The 18,356-nt window shown below is 42.1% G+C and overlaps 1 protein-coding gene across 1 annotated transcript in view; it reads left to right on the top strand.

The window, feature by feature from the left end:
- The window catches only part of F13A1 (coagulation factor XIII, A1 polypeptide), a 58,189-nt gene extending 57,902 nt beyond the window's left edge, over positions 1–287 (top strand). Inside the window, exon 14 of the mRNA XM_009073052.1 lies at positions 143–287. Within this exon, the coding sequence (XP_009071300.1) occupies positions 143–287 (145 nt within the window). The remainder of the gene's footprint in view (positions 1–142) is intronic.
- Positions 288–18,356: the final 18,069 nt, after the last annotated feature.

Here is an 18,356-nt window from a genome sequence, read left to right as displayed (position 1 = left end):
ATTCATAGAAGATTTATGAGAATGAGTGAAACATATAACATTTGAGACATGTTATACTATCCACCTTCAGTTTCTGCAGTGTGTCAGGTTGGGAGCACTGACTGACTGATCACAACATTGATACTTTCTCTTTTTTCTACAGGACAATCCCAATGAATTCTACATTGACCTGGGAAGTAAAATGCTTCCCGGTACGACCGGGGTTAAGAAAGCTGATTGCAAGCCTGAATTGTGATGCTTTGAGGCATGTGTATGGTGAGCTGAATGTCCAGATTCAGAAACCATGAACCACAGTGCTGCCTTCTTCTCTCATTTTGCTATATTTCAAAATATCATGGTAGGGGAGTAGTGGAGGAAGAGGTATAAATCTGCTTATTGTTATTTTGGTCATCCTTGTGCTGAACAAAATTTGATAAAGAAAACTAATGTTTTAAGTCTAGGGAAAGTATGAAAAAGCACCTGGATAGTGAATGATTTAAAATTAGACACATGTAATTAAAGGCAATTCTAGGCCATATTATTCCTATAGTTCACTTGTATTTATGGTCTTTTGCATTAGCACTGCAAGGGAATTTGAAAAGTTCCGTGCACCAAAGCAGTCTGAACCTTAGTTTTAATTAAGGCCTGATATTTCACTGAAAAGGAGAAAAAAAAGAACACAGTTTTATAAATTCTTAGACTGAATTACACAACCTTATGGTAGATCATTCAGGCTGCAATAGAAACAGGTATTTCTAGCTAAAGGGTCTGCTTTATCTTAAAATGTTATAATGTTCCAGTTCATGGAGAGCTCACTTTGCTGGAAGCATCTCTTCAAATGTGTTATCTTCTGAATATTCTCAGGTCCTTGTTTCCTCTTGCAGCTTCCCTATGCTTTTTCTCCTACTGTTTCATGAGTGCAGACACCCACACATACTCACTCCTGTATTCCATACCCTCATCCCACCCCACATGCTGTTGATATACTGTTCCTCTTCTTTGCTTGCTGAAAATCCCGAGTTTTTCACACGCCTGCTCAGAGTTCATCACACCAAACTTGCATTTCCTGGTCATATGTCTTGTGTATATGTTCTCTCTTCACCCTCTTATGTCTTTTTTCCTCTCCTGAACCCACCCTGTAGGCCTGTTTCCCACATGTGTATGTATCAAGGCTGTTTGCTGCCCCAGAGCAGTCCAGGCTCATAAATGAGGTGAAGGAGAGAGGAGTGGAGGAAGGAACTTGAGGGTCTTCTCCTGCCAGTCCCACAAGCTTAGCAAATATCCTGCACTGGAGCTGAGGGTTAGTCTAGATTAAAAATCTGAGGGTGAGTTTAGACTAAAACATGCCTGAAAGTTACTGGGAATCATGGCTACTGCAGAATGAAGTCCTGTTACATGAGTAACCCCAGGAATATAGAGGGACAGAAACCCAGCTGGAAAAGCGATAAAGATGTATCCTGAGAATCAGAAACTCCACAAGCTGGATCTGCTTCCTGCCTTTCTCGCAGCATATTCCTCTGTGAGGTGCAGTGGGGCCTCCCAAGGCATCACTCCTCCCTTGAGGACTTTTTGGCCCAGAAGCTGCTCCAAATCTGTCATTTCCATTAGTTTTCCATGCAGGGTACCACTTCACCCTAAGCCATGTACCCCATTGTGCTAGAGCAGCAGAGGTGTGTGTATGTGTGTGTGTGTGTGTTCATTTCTCATCTTCCCTGAAATCCTTCTTGGGATTTTTTTCCACAAGACAAAGATGCATGTGCCACAAGCTGCAGCAACTCCTCTCCACTGGCCACAACGTGTAAGAGCATATCCTGTACTAACAGCACAGGTGAACTAACTGAGCTTTCAAAGAAGTTAAAAGGAACATTGTGCTTTTTAAGCACTGGGGCTTTATTGTACTGTGTATGGCCGTGTCATTTGGTGGTCTCAGTAAAAAGCAAGGGAAATTACTTCCCTTCTGCTCCTCTTGTTGCCACACATTGTCTCCTGCAAAACCTGTGACCAGCTGTTAAAAATAAGCAAGTCCTGGGAGGGTAGAAGCGCAGGCTGCTCTTTTACTAAAGTATGCAGAATGAAGCAAAATTTCATACCACCTCATGTTCAGGGAATACCCCCAGATCCAGGAAAACCAGGCTTTTGAGGGCTTTCACTTCAGGCGTGGACACACTTTCATTTTATATACAGGCTTTTGAGGGCTTTCACTTCAGGTGTGGACACATTTTCATTTTATACAGCTTATGTGACAACATTAGAAACTGCAACATGAGAGGCTCCATATACGTTTTCTGGGGTACAAGGGATTGAACAGTGTATTTCAAGTGCAAGGTGACAATCTCTGTTAAGCGATTAAGCAGCCTTACCAGGGTCTACATCTTCAAATAAAATTATCCATTTTGTGCTCTTGCATATAAACCTGCTTTCCATTCCAGATGTCTTATAAATACAGTGCAATAAGAATTTAAAATAAAGCATGTCTGATCGCACTTGTGTTCTGTCTTTTGATCAATCACTTCTTCTACAAGGGAGCACTATAGATACCATTTTCTGCACCTTAATTGTAAAAATTGAAATATTCACTTCTGAGATGTGCTAATAAAAGGGCCTTTTGGTGCTAAGGAGAAAAAACTGTATTTACTTACATTTTAAAAAAATATTACAGACTCAGTTTAGCTATTTTCCTTTGGTTTTCCTTCTGTTTCAACAACTGATTACCTAATGCATTGGAGAAGGTGAAAATTTCAAGAGCACATCACTAGTGTCAACAAAGAGAATCCCCAGATTCCTCTGGAAATTGCTGTAACCTGTCAGAGCCCATTAAGAGGACAGTTTGCTCCTAATGAAACCTTACCTACATCCCACTTCTAAAATGTGCTTCTCTCACCTAAATATTTCAAGGCATTTTACAACCAGACATTAAGCTGAATGATGTTTGCTGGGAGACAGGAAGTATTTTTACTGATAGTCTATAGAGGGGTATATTGAAGCAAGAGAAGCGATGACTGGGAGTAGAGATCAAGGATGTCAGGAGCCCTTGGCATCACCAGCCCACTCACTCTGTACACAGTTGCTCACAAAACCTAAAGACAAAATGAGGATGGCCTCTAGGATTTTGACCACTCATCAGCCTGTGCATGGGCTGTTGCATGAATCATGGGTAAAACCTGGCTGAAGAAACGGTGAGTTCTGTGATTGCACTTTATATACACATAGGGCATAATAAATCAATAATATGGTCAGATTGGCAACCTCAGATCTGGAGGAGCTTTGAACTTGAAAAGAGTTGTAGAGTTCAAACTCTTTGGCTGAGGGTCTTTCTGAGAGGGCTGAACTCATGTGCTCAATGCAAGCATCATATCTAAGAGATGCACTGGAGAGGAAACAGTCCAAAACCAAATCCCTGTGTCCACAGGTCCCACAGTTCAGCAGCTCAGAAAAGCCAAATACAAACACAAGTCTGTGAACTCCTGAAAGCATTTTTCGTTTGTTACCGACTTGTTACATCCAAGCTGTGGGGCAGGTTGCATCAATACTCATCAATTTGTCACATTCAAAATCTTGTTATGATCAAAAGGAAACAGACCTTACAGGCAGACCTAGGAAGAATATACTGTTAGCCTTGTTAAAAATAATTTAATCAAAGTAGTATTATTAGCTGAAATAATTAGGATGGAATTGTATTTTTATGACAATTATACTAGCACTTTAAATTATATTAAGGAAAACTGGTACACATAAACTTTCTAGCATTATCTGCTTTCTCTGCTTTTTTGTGCTCCAGTACACTGCCTCTGTGATGTTTTCAGTCTGGGTGGGGCATGTGTAACAGCAAGTCACCAGTGTTCCAGGTCCTCCACCAAGCAGAATTTGATGTTAGTGGGGAGAGTTTATCTTCCTTTTCACTGGGATAAGCACAACAGAAAATTTTTTCCTTCTTACCCTATGATCCACTAGAGATTGTTTTTACATGCTTTCTAGTACACTCCACATCTTGTTCTGGCTTTTATTGATTCAGCTCCACAGTAGATCCAAATTTGCTATCTGTGGTGCATTTTACACATGTTGGATCCTTGTCCTTTGTACTTCTTTGTTTTACCCAGCTGTTACTATTGCACCCTTTGACAACCAGTAATTTCCCACTGGTGATCTCTTTGTAGCCTGAGGCCTCCAACATCATCCTACACCTGCACTGTCAAGGCACCTGTTATCATCCCATCCCAGTGAACCTTCTGCATTTTATTTTGGGGTCATAAATAGTTCATTCTACACAGAATAACTACCTGCTATTACTGTCTACTAGTTACAAAAAGTACATATAACAACAAACATTTCAACATGCAATTGGATAAAACAAAGCAAAAACTAAAATAAAGCCAGTAGTAGATACCAGGTCATTAGACAATTGTTCTTACAGCCAAAAAGCTTGACAAGCCCTGATGCCTGTGCTGCTAGCTTATCACCAAGCTGTAACCTTTCACAAGCAATGGCAGCATCTCATTTGTGGACCAAAATGAGAGAATGTGATTGAACATTGGCTGTTCTAGTGATAATTGGTTTGAACTGAAACTAATCAATAAATGCCCTGCCAAATTGGTGACATGCTGGGCCCCTGCCCTTTTCTGCTGCTAGGGACTTTCCTTCCTTCTATGTCCTTTCCTCAGCATATTGCTTTCATGTTTCTCTCAAGGAGGAGGCTGTGGCTGCTGGTGCTAGCTTCTGAACTTGAGTCAAAGTGCAATAGAAGAAGGTGACCAGTTCAGAGAGAGTGGGAAAACTGTTAGAGCTTATTCAAGCCAAAATTAATAGCTCTTTAACAAAAGAGGAAAGTAAAAAGTATTCTGTAAGTGTTGATGGAAGGAGAGGGATTATGTTGTATATTAGGCCTGGCATGGTAATGAGTAAGGGTGAGATATGTACATTAGAGAAATGTATCTTGGAGTAATGCATGTAATAGAGAAAGTGCCTGAAAATAGCTGGGAGGCTTTGGCATGCAGGTGAAAGGGATTTACTCCGTGATAAAAGGCAAAGTTGAAAAGGCTGTGTTGAATATTGAAGAAAGAAAACAAGGACTGCAAGCTAAAGAGGGAAAACATGGCCAGAGTGATGCAAAGGGAAGATTCCTGGTGGGGAGAGTTGGGAGGAAGAGAAAGCTGCAAGAGGCAAAAGGCCCCAAGGCTGTTTTGCCTAGTAGGGAATTGACAGGGGAGACTGGTAGTAGTGACAGACCTCCTGGCCATCACTGAAGCTGGACGTGTGCTAGCAGCACAGATGTTCACCCTCTCTGCAGATCGGTGAGTCAGCCCATGCTGAGGGCCATGGCTAGGCTCAGGAGCAAGCTTTGTCTGCAAGGCTGGCAAATCATGGTAAGACAAAGTCAGAAGGTGGGTTGAATGATGGGAAACATGGCACTGCAAGGCAGTCAGCAGTTGTATACCAACTGCATAGCTGAGTATGTGCTATGAGGAGACCCAGACTGGGCTTGGCATATTCCTTACGTCACCTGCAGCCCAACTCAAACACTCATGTGCTCATCTGGTCTCAGTAGTATTAGTCTGGGAATACAAGGGACCCCTCACAACTGCTCACTCAGCTCCTGCTCAGGTTTTGGCTAACACACAGTTGACACTAGTGCACTGGAAGCACTGCCATTAGGGCAAAGCCAGGGCAACGTATAGGCAGGACATGATGGATAGGAAGGGGTGGAGGTCATTATGCAGCTGTTATGGCCTGCAGCTTGCTGTCTCCTTTAGCCATAATCCCTGTGTATTGATGTGTATGGAAATGGTGTAGATCAAACTTCTAAGCTAGAAGTTATAAATACATCAGCTTACCCAAAAATCTTTTGAAGCAGATCCAACAGCAGCCAGACTGCTGAGGCTTTTGTGCTCCCAGGTGTGATACAGGGAACACAGAAGGTGAAGAAGGAGGAAGAATGAGCACTCTTACTGTCAACTATGTAATTATTTTGCTCTTTGCTGCATGTGAGTTATGAATTAGAGACCTATGAGTTGGAAACATGATTTAAGTGAGGAATCAGTGAATTTGTATGTTAGACTAGTTTGTGCAAAGGTTGAAGTATCTGTTTCCTTTCCAAGTCTGTTCATAAAATAAAGTTTAATTTACAGAGTAGATTGTCCTGTAAATTTGAGCAATCCAAATGCATCATGACACCCCTAACTGAAGAAGTGGGAAACGTTTAGTGAAAACTGTAGTAGCAATGAGTGGTAATGCAGATGCAGGTGTTTTGCTTATGTTACAGGATCATCCTAGCTGGACACAAGTGCAATGTAGACTCTGTTTGGTAGCTTTAGTGGCTTTTTCTTTTGTCAGCTTTTGCTACTTTGTTAGCTTTTAGCATCTACCACATGCTTGACAAGGAGCTCTTCTGATGTGCTACCAACAGATATGAGGAAACATGTCATAACTTTGAATCTCATTCTCCTACTGACCTCCTTTGACATCATGAGTCTCTGGCACTGGAAGAATCAGGGAGAACACTTCCCTCTCCAACATGCGATCTACAATTTCACAGACTTCTGTGCTGTATTTCCCCCAAAACATATCTTTTCAGACTTAGGAGTCCTACCTCAGTCACCTCGTGCATGGAAATTTTTCCATGCTTGTGATTAGTCTTTTTTCTCACCTCTGAACTTCTCCCAATATTATGTCACTTTAAGTACAATTTAAAGACAATACAGCTATTTTAAACATCTGTATTTTGAAAGGACACTGCTATTCAGTGAATGGCCTACCTGTACAGGGGGAATGTGGGTCTCTTGCAATCCAGATTCATTAGGTCAAACCTGGTTCCAGCTATGGCTGAAACAGATTCAAAACCTGCCCTGGTTACAAGCTCTGTGCAGTCAAGGTTTAACACACTTTGTGATTTTGCATGTATTGTTTCATGCAATCTCTCACTCTGTCATACAACCACCAGTGTGACTGCCCTTGAAAAGACCACAGATCATCTTTCTCTAACCATGTGTAATTGTAATATAATAAGTAGGGCATTAACAGTTGGGTACCAACTGATTTTTTTTCATCACTATGTAGATTCATAAGGTTCTGAGATGCTCTTAAATCTTCATGCTGCTTTTTTCAAAGTAACTATGTCTCAGAATCTCAGCGATTATGTGGTGCTCTTCAGGTTGTTTTATCTGATTACAGTATTCCTCTTTTTGGAAATAGCCTGCAGAGTAATAGTGAAAAGCTGCTGTGAACTTCAGACAGCTGAACAGAAAAAAAACCTCACAGAGTAAGGGGTAGATCTAGTAAGCTGTAGCTCAGCTTTAATATTCTTCAGCTATCTTAGCATTATTAAGATGAGCAGATCTGTCAGGTGAAGCAGCTGGTGTTGAGTACCCAATAGCTACACTGTATTTTGGAGAGCTTGTATTGGACTTGCCCCTGTCTGGTGTGAATGGCTATAAGCACTTGGAGAGCCTTTGACGGACTCTTCAATTTCCTCAGCCAAAACTGAGCTGAAAAAAATGTGTGCTCTGAAGTGGCTCTGATACAAACCAAACCACTGTAAGCTGTTGTCTCAAAAGCATGTTCCAGGACAGATGATGTGAGGGATGGTCAAGAGCTCTGCATCTGTGACAGCTGCATGGCAAAATTCTGCCCGGGCAACGTGATCTGAGAGCATTGAAGCATTCGGTATTTCCCTGTGTGGGTGTACAAAAGTACTCACACCACTACTGATCACTCTTGTAGGAGGTACAAGTAGACTGTACACTGTAAGCATCAGTCTAAGTGCGCCATCACAAGCAATGATGTGAACCCTTGATAGTCGAGCTTTAAGGAAAAAGTTCTCTAGTCTCCCACAGTTCTTGTTTCTTATCAGAAGGAATTGCTGGTGCTCTCTACAGCATGGCACACAATTCCTCTGTGATGACTAGAAGTATCTTTACACTAGTTTATCTGTATCTGCTCTTGAGCCAAGATGCATGCTTTGTGAACTGGTCTCCTTTTAACCATATGCAGCGTACTTCACTAGTGGTGTACACTGGCTCCAAATCTCCTTCACAGCTGTAAAAGTTTGCTGTGCTGTTTGCTTAAAAGTTTGTTGGGTTTGTTGTCCTTTATAAAACAAACAACTTGAGCTAATTTAGGGACTGTTATAAAGATGATGTTCCAAAGCCTCTGCTGCCTAAACAGTTTAGTTTGTAGGAAGTCATTTTCCTCTACTAAGATAAGCTTTGCACAGGGCCATTATAAACCCCACTGCAACATGCTGATGAATTTTCTGCCTTTCAACTGGTTAAGTTAGGTAGCCATGATTTTTTGCAATATAAAACAATACTTTGTGCTCCAATCAGCTAGTTCTGGAAGAGCATTTAAGTAATAAAATCTATTCCCAAAGCTCTGTTGACCTCATCAGTGTTATTGGTGCCCAAGAAAAATAATGCCTTTGTGTTCAGAGACACTTAGCATTGGGGAAGTGTCATCATCAAACTGCAAATTAACTTGCATCCAGCTGTGGTTACAGCTGAAGGTGTGAGGTTAGGCAAATGGGAAAAGCCATCATTTTGAGGAAAAGAGGAAAAAAGAAAAGCAGACTTCAGACTGTGGAGTGTCAGGAATATAAGAAAGTAAAATAAATATTGTGTCTTATTGCTGTCTTTGTAGTGAAGCTGTGCAACATCAGGATGCTCTTGTAAGTCTTCAGTTTTTCTGGGAAATGGCATTTAGTGTGTTCTGCTTTTTATAGCTAAAACCCTACTGAGCAAATGGACCAGATCAAGACACTGCATTCATCTTTGCAGTTCTTCAACTTCTTACTACTGCAAAGATACCAGCTGCTTCTCTCTCCATCATCATGTCTTCCACAGCTCCCTCCATCCGTGGCTTGTCTCTTCACTGTGTCCCTGAGGCCACTCCAGTATTACACACTCTGTGCCATGTTTATCCTGGAGCACAGTGGCATGGGGGTGTCCAGGGTGCAATAGTGCTACACTGCATGACCAGTTTGCCTACTGGTATATCTGTTTGTTTATTATTGCTTCACTTATTATGCTAGTAGTTTTTTGTCAGATCCTTTTCTGGGCATAATTCCGCCAGTTCACAAGCTGTTCCCTTTTTTACAACATTTTATTTTTATTCAAAGTGTGTGGTCATGTAGGTTACAGAGACTTCTCCATGGTTGGATGGCTGTATCTAGAACAACACAGATATGCCAGCAGGCAAACTGGTTATGCCGTTTTCTTTCTGATGTCTGTAATTCCTGTCACCAAGTGCATCTTGGTTCCTTTATGTCACTGCTCAAACAGCAGTCATATATCTCTCTTCTTGGAGCAGGAGAGGGACTTTATGGCTCCCACTCCTTGTACAACAAGAACATCTCTGTTGCCCATTCTGGCTTTTAGGGCAAGAGCAGCACTACACAATTAATGAGAAGCACACATATCAGTACAGATCATATCACATCTTAGTGGGCCAATCTGGATTGAAAAGTAAGAGGAGGTTATTTTTCTTCTTTTGTCTATGTGAATACCTCTCCTTGGCAGTAACAAATTTACATAGCTTTTCTTTATCTACTTTTCATGATTCTTATCAGGCCTTTGTTTGGGAACTCCTGTAACAGATTGTATACCTTCTGCTTCTGACTTTTTTTCTGGGTTTTCTGCTTCCAAACTGGCTTTGCCACCATGTCAAAGAAACTTATGAGAGCCCAACTTGTGCCTGCCCATCAGAGCGTCCCTCCACAATTTACTCAGTGGGTTGATTTGTCAAACAAGGTGCTGCCTGATCAGACCTTGAACAATTATACAGTTATGAAACATGGCATTTCATGGTATTTGAAGAAAGAATGAGCCAGGACTTCACAGAATAAAAATGAGTGTGGGGAATGAAAGTGTTGCACTCACTCATGTGCTCTGGTGGCACTGTGCTCTACAGCGTTGCGCACATCTGTGTATCTCCTACTGTCCCAAAGGGCCTGATGCTATGAACACTCAACAGAAGCACAGCTAACAGTGTTTTACCAAGCAGGACTGCAAGCTGCAAGGGAAAGTTTTCTCCCTGAACATGCTCACAGAAACTTAAAGCAGTAGTGGCCAGGATGGGAAGGTGAAGGGGTGAGGAGGGGGTGTCTCCTTGCAGTGCCAGAGTAGGACTGGGTACAAGGTGGCCCCCTCCTTCCCATATCATGTAAAAGCCTTCTGTCCTTTCCACTTCCTCAGAGTTACTTCATGTGAACTTAGTGCCAGAAACTAAAGGCCTTGAAAAAGGTTATATTTTTGAGGTTTTCATCCACTACAATTTGTTCAGCCTGTTTTGCACAAAAATAATAGTGCTGGCGAGCCACATGCCTGCAGATGAATGGACAGCAAGTGGCCCACCAGCACTATTATTTTTGTCCATGCTTTGTTTCTAAGCACCTCTTTTCTAGGGACAAGCTTTGTGCACAGTTGATAATTCTGACATGACAGGTCCAAGCATGTAAAGACAGTATGGGGAATATGCCCTTTCTAGGCACTTGCCTTACTCTTGCTGGGTCTGTGTAGGAGACTAACAGGTGACAAAGCCAAGTGCTCAGAAACAGGGATGCATGACTGATGCTAAGTCAGTTTCTTTGCAGAGTGGTCATCACCACAGTATAAACCAACTGCAATTTTTTTGTTTCCCACAGAAATAGTCCCTCCCTTGGCCAGGATTTATGGTGTGGCTGGGCAGGAAGGAGGACTGTGACCTGAGTGTAGCCCCTGTCTGCTGGATCCCAGTCTTATCTCCTGTAGGAGTGGGGGGAAAATGTAGTGGATAAGGGAAGGGATTAGAGGAGAACAAGATGAAGGTGGTCACTGTTTAGGCTGTGTATGACCTCCCTGGAGGTGCACTCCTCTGGTGGTGGGCTGGTGGGTCTATTTGGGATGAGCAATTACCTGTTTGCAGCTCTGGATGAGTGATTGCTGGGAGAGGGCTCCTGTGTGCAGAGGTAGCATATTCTTTACTGCAGAAGAACATAATGAGGGTCACATGGTGAATCCATAAAATGTGGTAGGAAGTCTAACTCCTCTCAAAAACCAGCTGTTAATTAAGCATCCCAATTTTCCAGGTAACTTTGGGCTTCTCACCACTCTGTGTTACAGGGCTTATCAGAAAAATGCAGTCATGGTTTACTGTGAAGAAAGAGTAACTCTGCTTTCTGAGCAGGGCTTGAATAGCCAGTGGGGAGGAAAGGCAGGGCAAGCTGATGCTCCTTGAGCCCTTACCCCAGCCCTTGCTGAGGCTCCATCTCTCCTTCCTCAGTCTTACTGAATTTAGTGCAGAAACTTCAGACACATTGCAGTGTACACAAAAAACAAATGGAGGGGGTGTCATACAACTGAAGAGCAGAAGGCAAATCTCTTGGCCAAGGTGCAAGATAACTGTGGACAGTGCACAAGGGGTGGGATCCCCTCTTTCAGTACAAAACATCTCTGGCAACACATACTTGGGGTAGGTTGTCTCTGCTAGCAGGTTGAGAGTGGGATTATCCCATGCTGCTTTTGGTGGGATAAGAGTGGCTGAAGTCATGGGCCACTGCAGTAACTAACTTTACAAAGACTTAATTGCCCAGACCATTTTTTATTTTAATGATTTGTTATATTAATTGATGTTGCATATCTAACATCAGGGCTTTCAGGCAAAATCCTGGCCTGGTGAGCTTCGCTAGGGATAGTCACCACCACCAATGCTGCTGGATTTACACAGTCTGCATGAACATGTGGACACAAGCCAGAGGCTGTCAGTCCTTCAGCCCCACAGTGAGCGTACCAGCTTGGAGCTTTGGTTTAGTATAAGCCCAGGGTGATGGAGTCGAAGCCTAGGCTTAAAGGTTGATGTGGCTGGGAGGTAGCTGAAATTAGTTTGGTAATTGCTTGTAGCAGCAGAGATCAGAAATCCATTCTGCTTCCCTTTGCTTGATCATGAAGACCCACCACGCCTACTAGTGAGAGGAGAGAGTTTTGACTTTGTCCTTCACCTCTCCATCCCTTGATAATAAAATAATAAACATGGGGAATCAACCACCAAATAATTAAAAGATGATAGTGTTCTTCCTCTTCTTTTTTTAAAAATTTCTCATGTTTCATTAATTCTGAAGTATATTGTTGATGTCTGGCTGAATTACAGTAGATCCATTCATTATTGCAGTCCACCCTAATAAGTTCCTGGTAAAGGACATGAGCAATGAAGTGAGCTTCAGGAGCAGCACTCGTCTTCCTAGTGCACACCGGAAAGGATAAACAATAACACAAAAAACAGCTGGCAAATCTTCTTCAGAAGTCTGGCTGTTACTTCTTTTGTTGCCACATTTCTTCACTAAATTTAGAGGATTTAAAAAAAAATAACAGAAAAATCAAGAGGAATAAGGGGAATAAAATAATAGGTCCCAAACAGGGACCATAGCTTCATACTATAGGAATTAACTAAACCCATTCCTGAAGCCAAAGGAAAGGGGAAACATTTCTGTTGATTGGTTATTTGCCAAGGGAGGCAATGACATCAACCAGATAGACCTGGAAGGGAATTCAGGATAAAGTAGACCTGCAGCTGATTTTTCTGGGTATGCTTGTGCAAGTCTGTTCCCTATTTTGTGTCTTGGTTTTACAAAAGGGTTCATAGTGCTTGCAAGTATTGCCTGAAGCAAGGGACCATAATGCTGAGCCACAGACTCATGATAGTGATCCTCAGAACAACCACTGTTGTCTTCTTTTTACAAAAGCTTCACACTTGCAGGGAAACAAAAACTGGGGATAAATAATAAGAATAAACAAACTTTTAAAGCATGGTCTAATTCTTACTTGGCTTCTAATGAAATCAAACTGTGTGATGATCAGAAAGTTATAGGGTGGGTTTTTTTCCCCAAGACTTAACATGGGTTATGTATCTTTTTGAAAAAAACCAACAACTTGGTATTATTACTCTATATTATTATAAATCCTGTGTCTAATGTAGAAGTAGATGGAGGAGCTAAAGTTATTACTTACATAACATCTCCAGCAACAAACATCACAGATGGTTGCTTTTGGTGAGAGCTGATTTACAGAGAGGTACAGGGCTGTTTTTAAAGATACTGAGTATAAAGTGCTTGGCTCCTGCTGACTTCAGTGATAGCACATGGTCCCTCTCAGGAAGAGACGTGTCTTACCAGAACACATACAAGAGCACTGATAATGTGCCAGCTTTTAAAAGAATCAATATTAACTATGTTTTGTTGTGTTGTAAAGACAGGCTAAAGTAATACCAAAAGCAGCTGTTGTGTCAGATTTGGACCGGCTTACATCAGGTCTTGGTTTGGCTTTGTGCTCTTTATTGATTAAGAGGTAGTATTTGATTGTAGCAGCAAGATCTACTTTTAATTAGCCCAGATTGGATGCTTATATCCTGAGTCTTTGAAAAATTTACATTGATACTACTGCAAACCCTGAACATGCCATTGCTGTGTCATCTTTGACTCAGGAATTTCTCTTGAGAAGCACATCAACTGAGTATTTCTGTGTGTGAGTCAAATGCAATTAATGCTTAGAAAACAATCAGGTCCAAGACTGTTGTTATCTCAACCCTTCGTGCCCCACGTTGGGCTGAGGTTAAACCACGACACAAGCACAGTAAAACAACATCTCCATACTCCAAGCCAGGTTTTATCATTTCATCAGAGACCAAAATTTTTACTACTGCATCAGCCTTGGAAACACTTTTCACCTGTATCCTCTCTCAATACATTTCTAAGTCATCTTAAGTGTCTCACTACACTGACAGCTGGCCCAGAATGGCTCAGAGTGATATGGAGCAATACAGTAATACAATTTTTGGCACCCTAGAAAAACATCCAGTGATGTTGTCATTCAAAATTAGACACAGTTCTATCTCCATAAAAGGTTGTTTCATTCTATTGCTGCAGCCTTTATGGTTTTCTACTACCTCTGAGTTAGTCACTTCAGTTGATATCAATACTAAAGCATTACCAATAGTTTTCCCTTTAAAATGACCCACCGATTTTTGAAATATTAGCACATATACAGGCTTTTGATGTGAAAATGAATCAACTTTGTGGTAAAATATATTATATATCCTGTAGCTTGAATGTTAGCCTGGTACTCTGGAGGTCTGACAGGAGGATTTGTAATATCTTTGAGGTCTGAGCCTCGCTCTGTTTAACTCAGTAGTCTTGAGTACATTATTGAGTTCCCAAACAACTCAGAAATCAGGCACTGAGATGTAAAGGCAAGAGCACCAGAAATGCAAGGGTCAGTGCTTCTCTCTTGCTGTCTCTCCATTGCCAAAACTGTTTCACTATTTGTTTTATCTTAGAAGGTCTTTCAAGTCATTCTAGTTAAATGTTTGGCCACCATCTACCAGAATGCCCTCAAGGTCTCCACATACATCCATTACACACATACACATGCACACTCATCTTCAGGCATCTTTGAAGCACTCAGATGTCCAACGGTGTTGAGCCCTGGCCCTTTAGAATCTATCAAGTTGGTAAGAAAGCAGCTTACGTTTGGGTTCTTTACATCTCTTACTGAGTGTGTGATGGGCTATTCAAGAGATACTGATTAGAAATAACCTAATTTAGCACATGACAATAATTAGGCTAAATGCTCATAGAAGAAATAACAGGATCTGACCGTTTACTACAGGGTTAAATTTGTTGTGATAACTTCAGTCTATACCCTGGCCTTTGCTGATCATTCTTCCTCTTTCTCTGCAGTGCACTTGTCACAGAGGTCCCTGCCCAATTTTTCCATGTGGCACCAGGGGTACACTTAAATATCCCTTGTATGAGAATTATCATATGGGATAGAGCCTTTTCGGTTTGGTGTTCATTTGCTGAATTCCCTCTGCTAGTGGGCATAATACGCAGAATGCTTGCTTGTGTTTAAAAGGCCTGCTTACATCTTAAAATAACTTCTTAGAAAACAATTCTCCTTTACCTTCTCCCCTAAGCCAGACAACTCCTTCATGTCCTGAGTTATATCTATCATTTTTCCTTGTGCTTTCCTTATAATGGCAGTGGTATTTTTCTGGGAAAAGCTTCTTGCTTGTCAACAATTCCTCCTCTTCTGCAGCTTATTTCCTCATTGGGATCACAATTCTCTGCAATGTCTTCATTGATTTCTTCTAGAAATGTTAATAAAACTTAGTTCTTTATACATAATGATCTGTAAATGCAAACTGTTAGGATTTTAGAAAGTCACTAGCAATTTTTGCAAGTTCGAACTGAGATGCTGCAAGAAAGTTTATTTTTCTGGAGAACATTGCCTTCTGAAAATAAGTTTTACCCTCCAAAGTGGTTCAGTTTGGATGCCCATAATGAAGGGACCAAGAAAACGGATGCCTGCTACCAAGTAACTACCACTCACTGGCCTATGGGCTTGAGCGTGGAGCCTTGTGTCCAACTCAGCATGCTGGAAAAACTCACAGAAGTCTCTACCAAGGCTGTGTCCCCAGCCCCTACACTGCTTACAAAATTGCTGCATGAGTCTTTGCAAGGCTACCATCCTAACCTGCCCCCCACATACACATACACCTTGTCATCCTCCCATACAAAGCCTTTAACACTTAACTTTCAGCTGGTGAACCTGCTAGCAAGGTTCCCAAACAGATGGCAAGTCTCGCGCATGAGATAAATTTCTATTTCTAGCCCCATTTTGCAGAACACAAGAGCTCTGGAAGAGGCTTGCTCACAGCCTCGCAGTGAAATCACAGAACTGCAATGAACAGACGGATGTTCGGACCTCCCCAAGCACCTTTCTCCAGATTTGAGGCCAGGGTGGGACCTGCCTTCTTAACAAGAGCTCTGCTGCTCTTGCCACCACCGCTGGCAAGCCACCCCAGGAGCTTAGGACTTCGGGCAAGCCAACAGTCATGCCTTTAAACACTGAGCAGCCACAGGACATGAGAGATTAAGTTTCAGGCTATGTCTGACCTCCAGCTATGGGTTTCATATCCCTGCATTAGACTACAAACAAGCAACATAAAGGAATGAAGCGTGACTGGGGAGTATGAGTATGCATTATCCAAAGTGGAGAACTGGTGTCTCCTCATATATTTTGTGTTTTATTTTAATCTGGCTGTCTGACACATTGAGGGGGTCTTACTGTGAGGAGAAGTGCTCTCCTTCCCTCTCAGAAAGGGAAATGTTGTGGACACTGCACAGCAGAGTGACAGCTTTATACTGTCATCTCCATTGCCTGAAAATTTGTTTTTCCTGTGAAGGTGGGCAGGTGATAGTTGCCTTTGACAGCCAGACTGAAAAAGAGTGGGAGGAGGTCTTTGATCCAAGGTATGACTGTGACCCTCAAAAGAGAGGTGGATGTCCTTAGCCTCTCTGTACAGCCTAAGTGGAGCGAGATGAAGGGAAATGCCACACCAGAGCTGAAACAGACTGTCCTACAGACCAACTGAGACAACTTCCAGTTCTTCAGCCGGAGAGCACAGCATTGTAGATTGGAAAGGAGGGTGGATTTAGAGTTGCAGGTGCAAGAAGCTGCTGGGACAGCTTAGAACTGAGTTGTTAAAAGATCTTCTGGGTAGGTAAGAAACATACGTTCTTGATTGCTTGGCCACCACAGATGAATAGGTCTACAGGTTAGAGAGTCTGAGTGTGGCAACTGTTCCTCTGTGTGCAAAGCAACATACCTGTATTACAGTGGTTTTGAAGCAGGTGTCTCGTGGGAGTTGATCCTTCACAAACGAGTTTTTTGTAGGCTGTTTTAATAAATCAAGAAAGATAGCATATTCTGACCAGCAATTCCTTGTTATTATTTCATCTAACTGCGAACTCTCCTACTATTTTGGCTCAGCCACCTGCTCACAAAGCTTAGTTTGTTGCTAAGTGTCAAAATGCCCTAAATCAGAACTGATGTCTCAGCTAGCAACCAAGCAGCAGTAACACTAATGAGTCTGCAACATGATTTACATACAGGATCTCAGTGCCTGCTACTATAAGAAGAGCAACTATAGAGACTAGTAGGTCTGCATGAGCTTAAACATAAAATCTATCACAATTATGGTTACTTTCTGAAAAATATATATTCAGTGGATTTAGAATATTTTGGTATTTTGTATTCCCCCTTGAATTACTGAAACTTTATATCCATGCTGTGTAAGTCATAGACCAGTATTTTTCAGACATGTTACAGAAATAGGTTTTGGACCTTGTAGGGCTTTTTGGTTTTCCATTTTTTACTAGGAATAAGTATTTTTACATAGAACAAAGCAAAGGTACATGTAATTTTGAAGTATTTGACTCTGGAAGTGTTATGGTCAGCAGGTCAGAATGTGGCTATCATATTTGGATTATGGCAGCATGCTACTTTGTTCCTACTTTGTTTGCTCTGGGTATGCTCCAGTCAAAAACAATTGGTTACAAAGCTCATTAACATTGCTGGAAAATGTTCATGTGTGAAAGGGATGAGGTTCCAAACATCCGAATATTCATCAGCAGTGACTCAGAGACCAGAAGACATTAACTCACAACAACACAAACCATGAGGCAGATGCTCCCAAACATATTTTGAAGTCTGGGATGGCTGGGGGAATTCATTATATAAACTAGCCATGGTGGGTCAGCACCACTGAGAGTTGAGCAGTGGGACCAGCAGGGTGCATGGGACATCTGCAGACCCTCACCTGGGGTTCCTTTCCCTGGTGACACTTGATAAATGTGCAGGAAACACTGGCATTTAGTTTTGACCTTCACTCTTTGAAAGTATAGAGGGAAAACTGGGGGAGGGAAAGTGGATAATAATCTCCCTTTCTTTTCCTTGTTAAACCAGCATGCTTTACCCAGTAGGCTGCCAAACACTACAGGCCTGCTTTTCCTCTTCTCTCTCCTCACCAGCGGGAACCACCAGTACCTCTAACTATGCCACGGTGGGAGACCTGTCTGGCAAGTCAGCTGCTCAGCAGCCAGAATGTTGCAGGAATTCACAACCAATGGGCCTGATTCAGAGAGGCTGGCAGAGCTGCTGGAGACTGGCAGGATGAGGGCAAAAGGGTCAGAGGGTCACAATTTGGTAAGGAAGAATAACAGATCACAGCAGGGAAGAGTGATTTGCAGCACCCAGAATCAGCTTACTGGTACTCTAGCAGAGTTAAACCAGATCTCATAGGGATACTTGATGCTTCAGTTGTAAAACTACATCTGGTTCAGCAAAGCACGAGAGCACTTGATGATGTCTACATATGAAGTAATCACATGCATCCTGACAAGGGTATATTGGAAAAACAAGGCCTTCTAGGAGGAAAACCTGACATCTCCAATAATGAGTCCGCTAATTGCCAAAAAAATAAGGGGGGAAAGGAGAGAAGAGGAGAGGATAGTGGAATTTGCCTTCTACAGGCAACTAGAAGCAGTCTCAAAGTCACAGGCCCTTGTTCTTGTGGGG

Source organism: Acanthisitta chloris, unplaced genomic scaffold (genome assembly GCF_000695815.1).
Source record: "Acanthisitta chloris isolate BGI_N310 unplaced genomic scaffold, ASM69581v1 scaffold8284, whole genome shotgun sequence".
Classification (NCBI taxonomy): domain Eukaryota; kingdom Metazoa; phylum Chordata; class Aves; order Passeriformes; family Acanthisittidae; genus Acanthisitta; species Acanthisitta chloris.
Note: the sequence above shows the minus strand (reverse complement) of the source record. Positions and strands in the feature narration are given on the sequence as shown.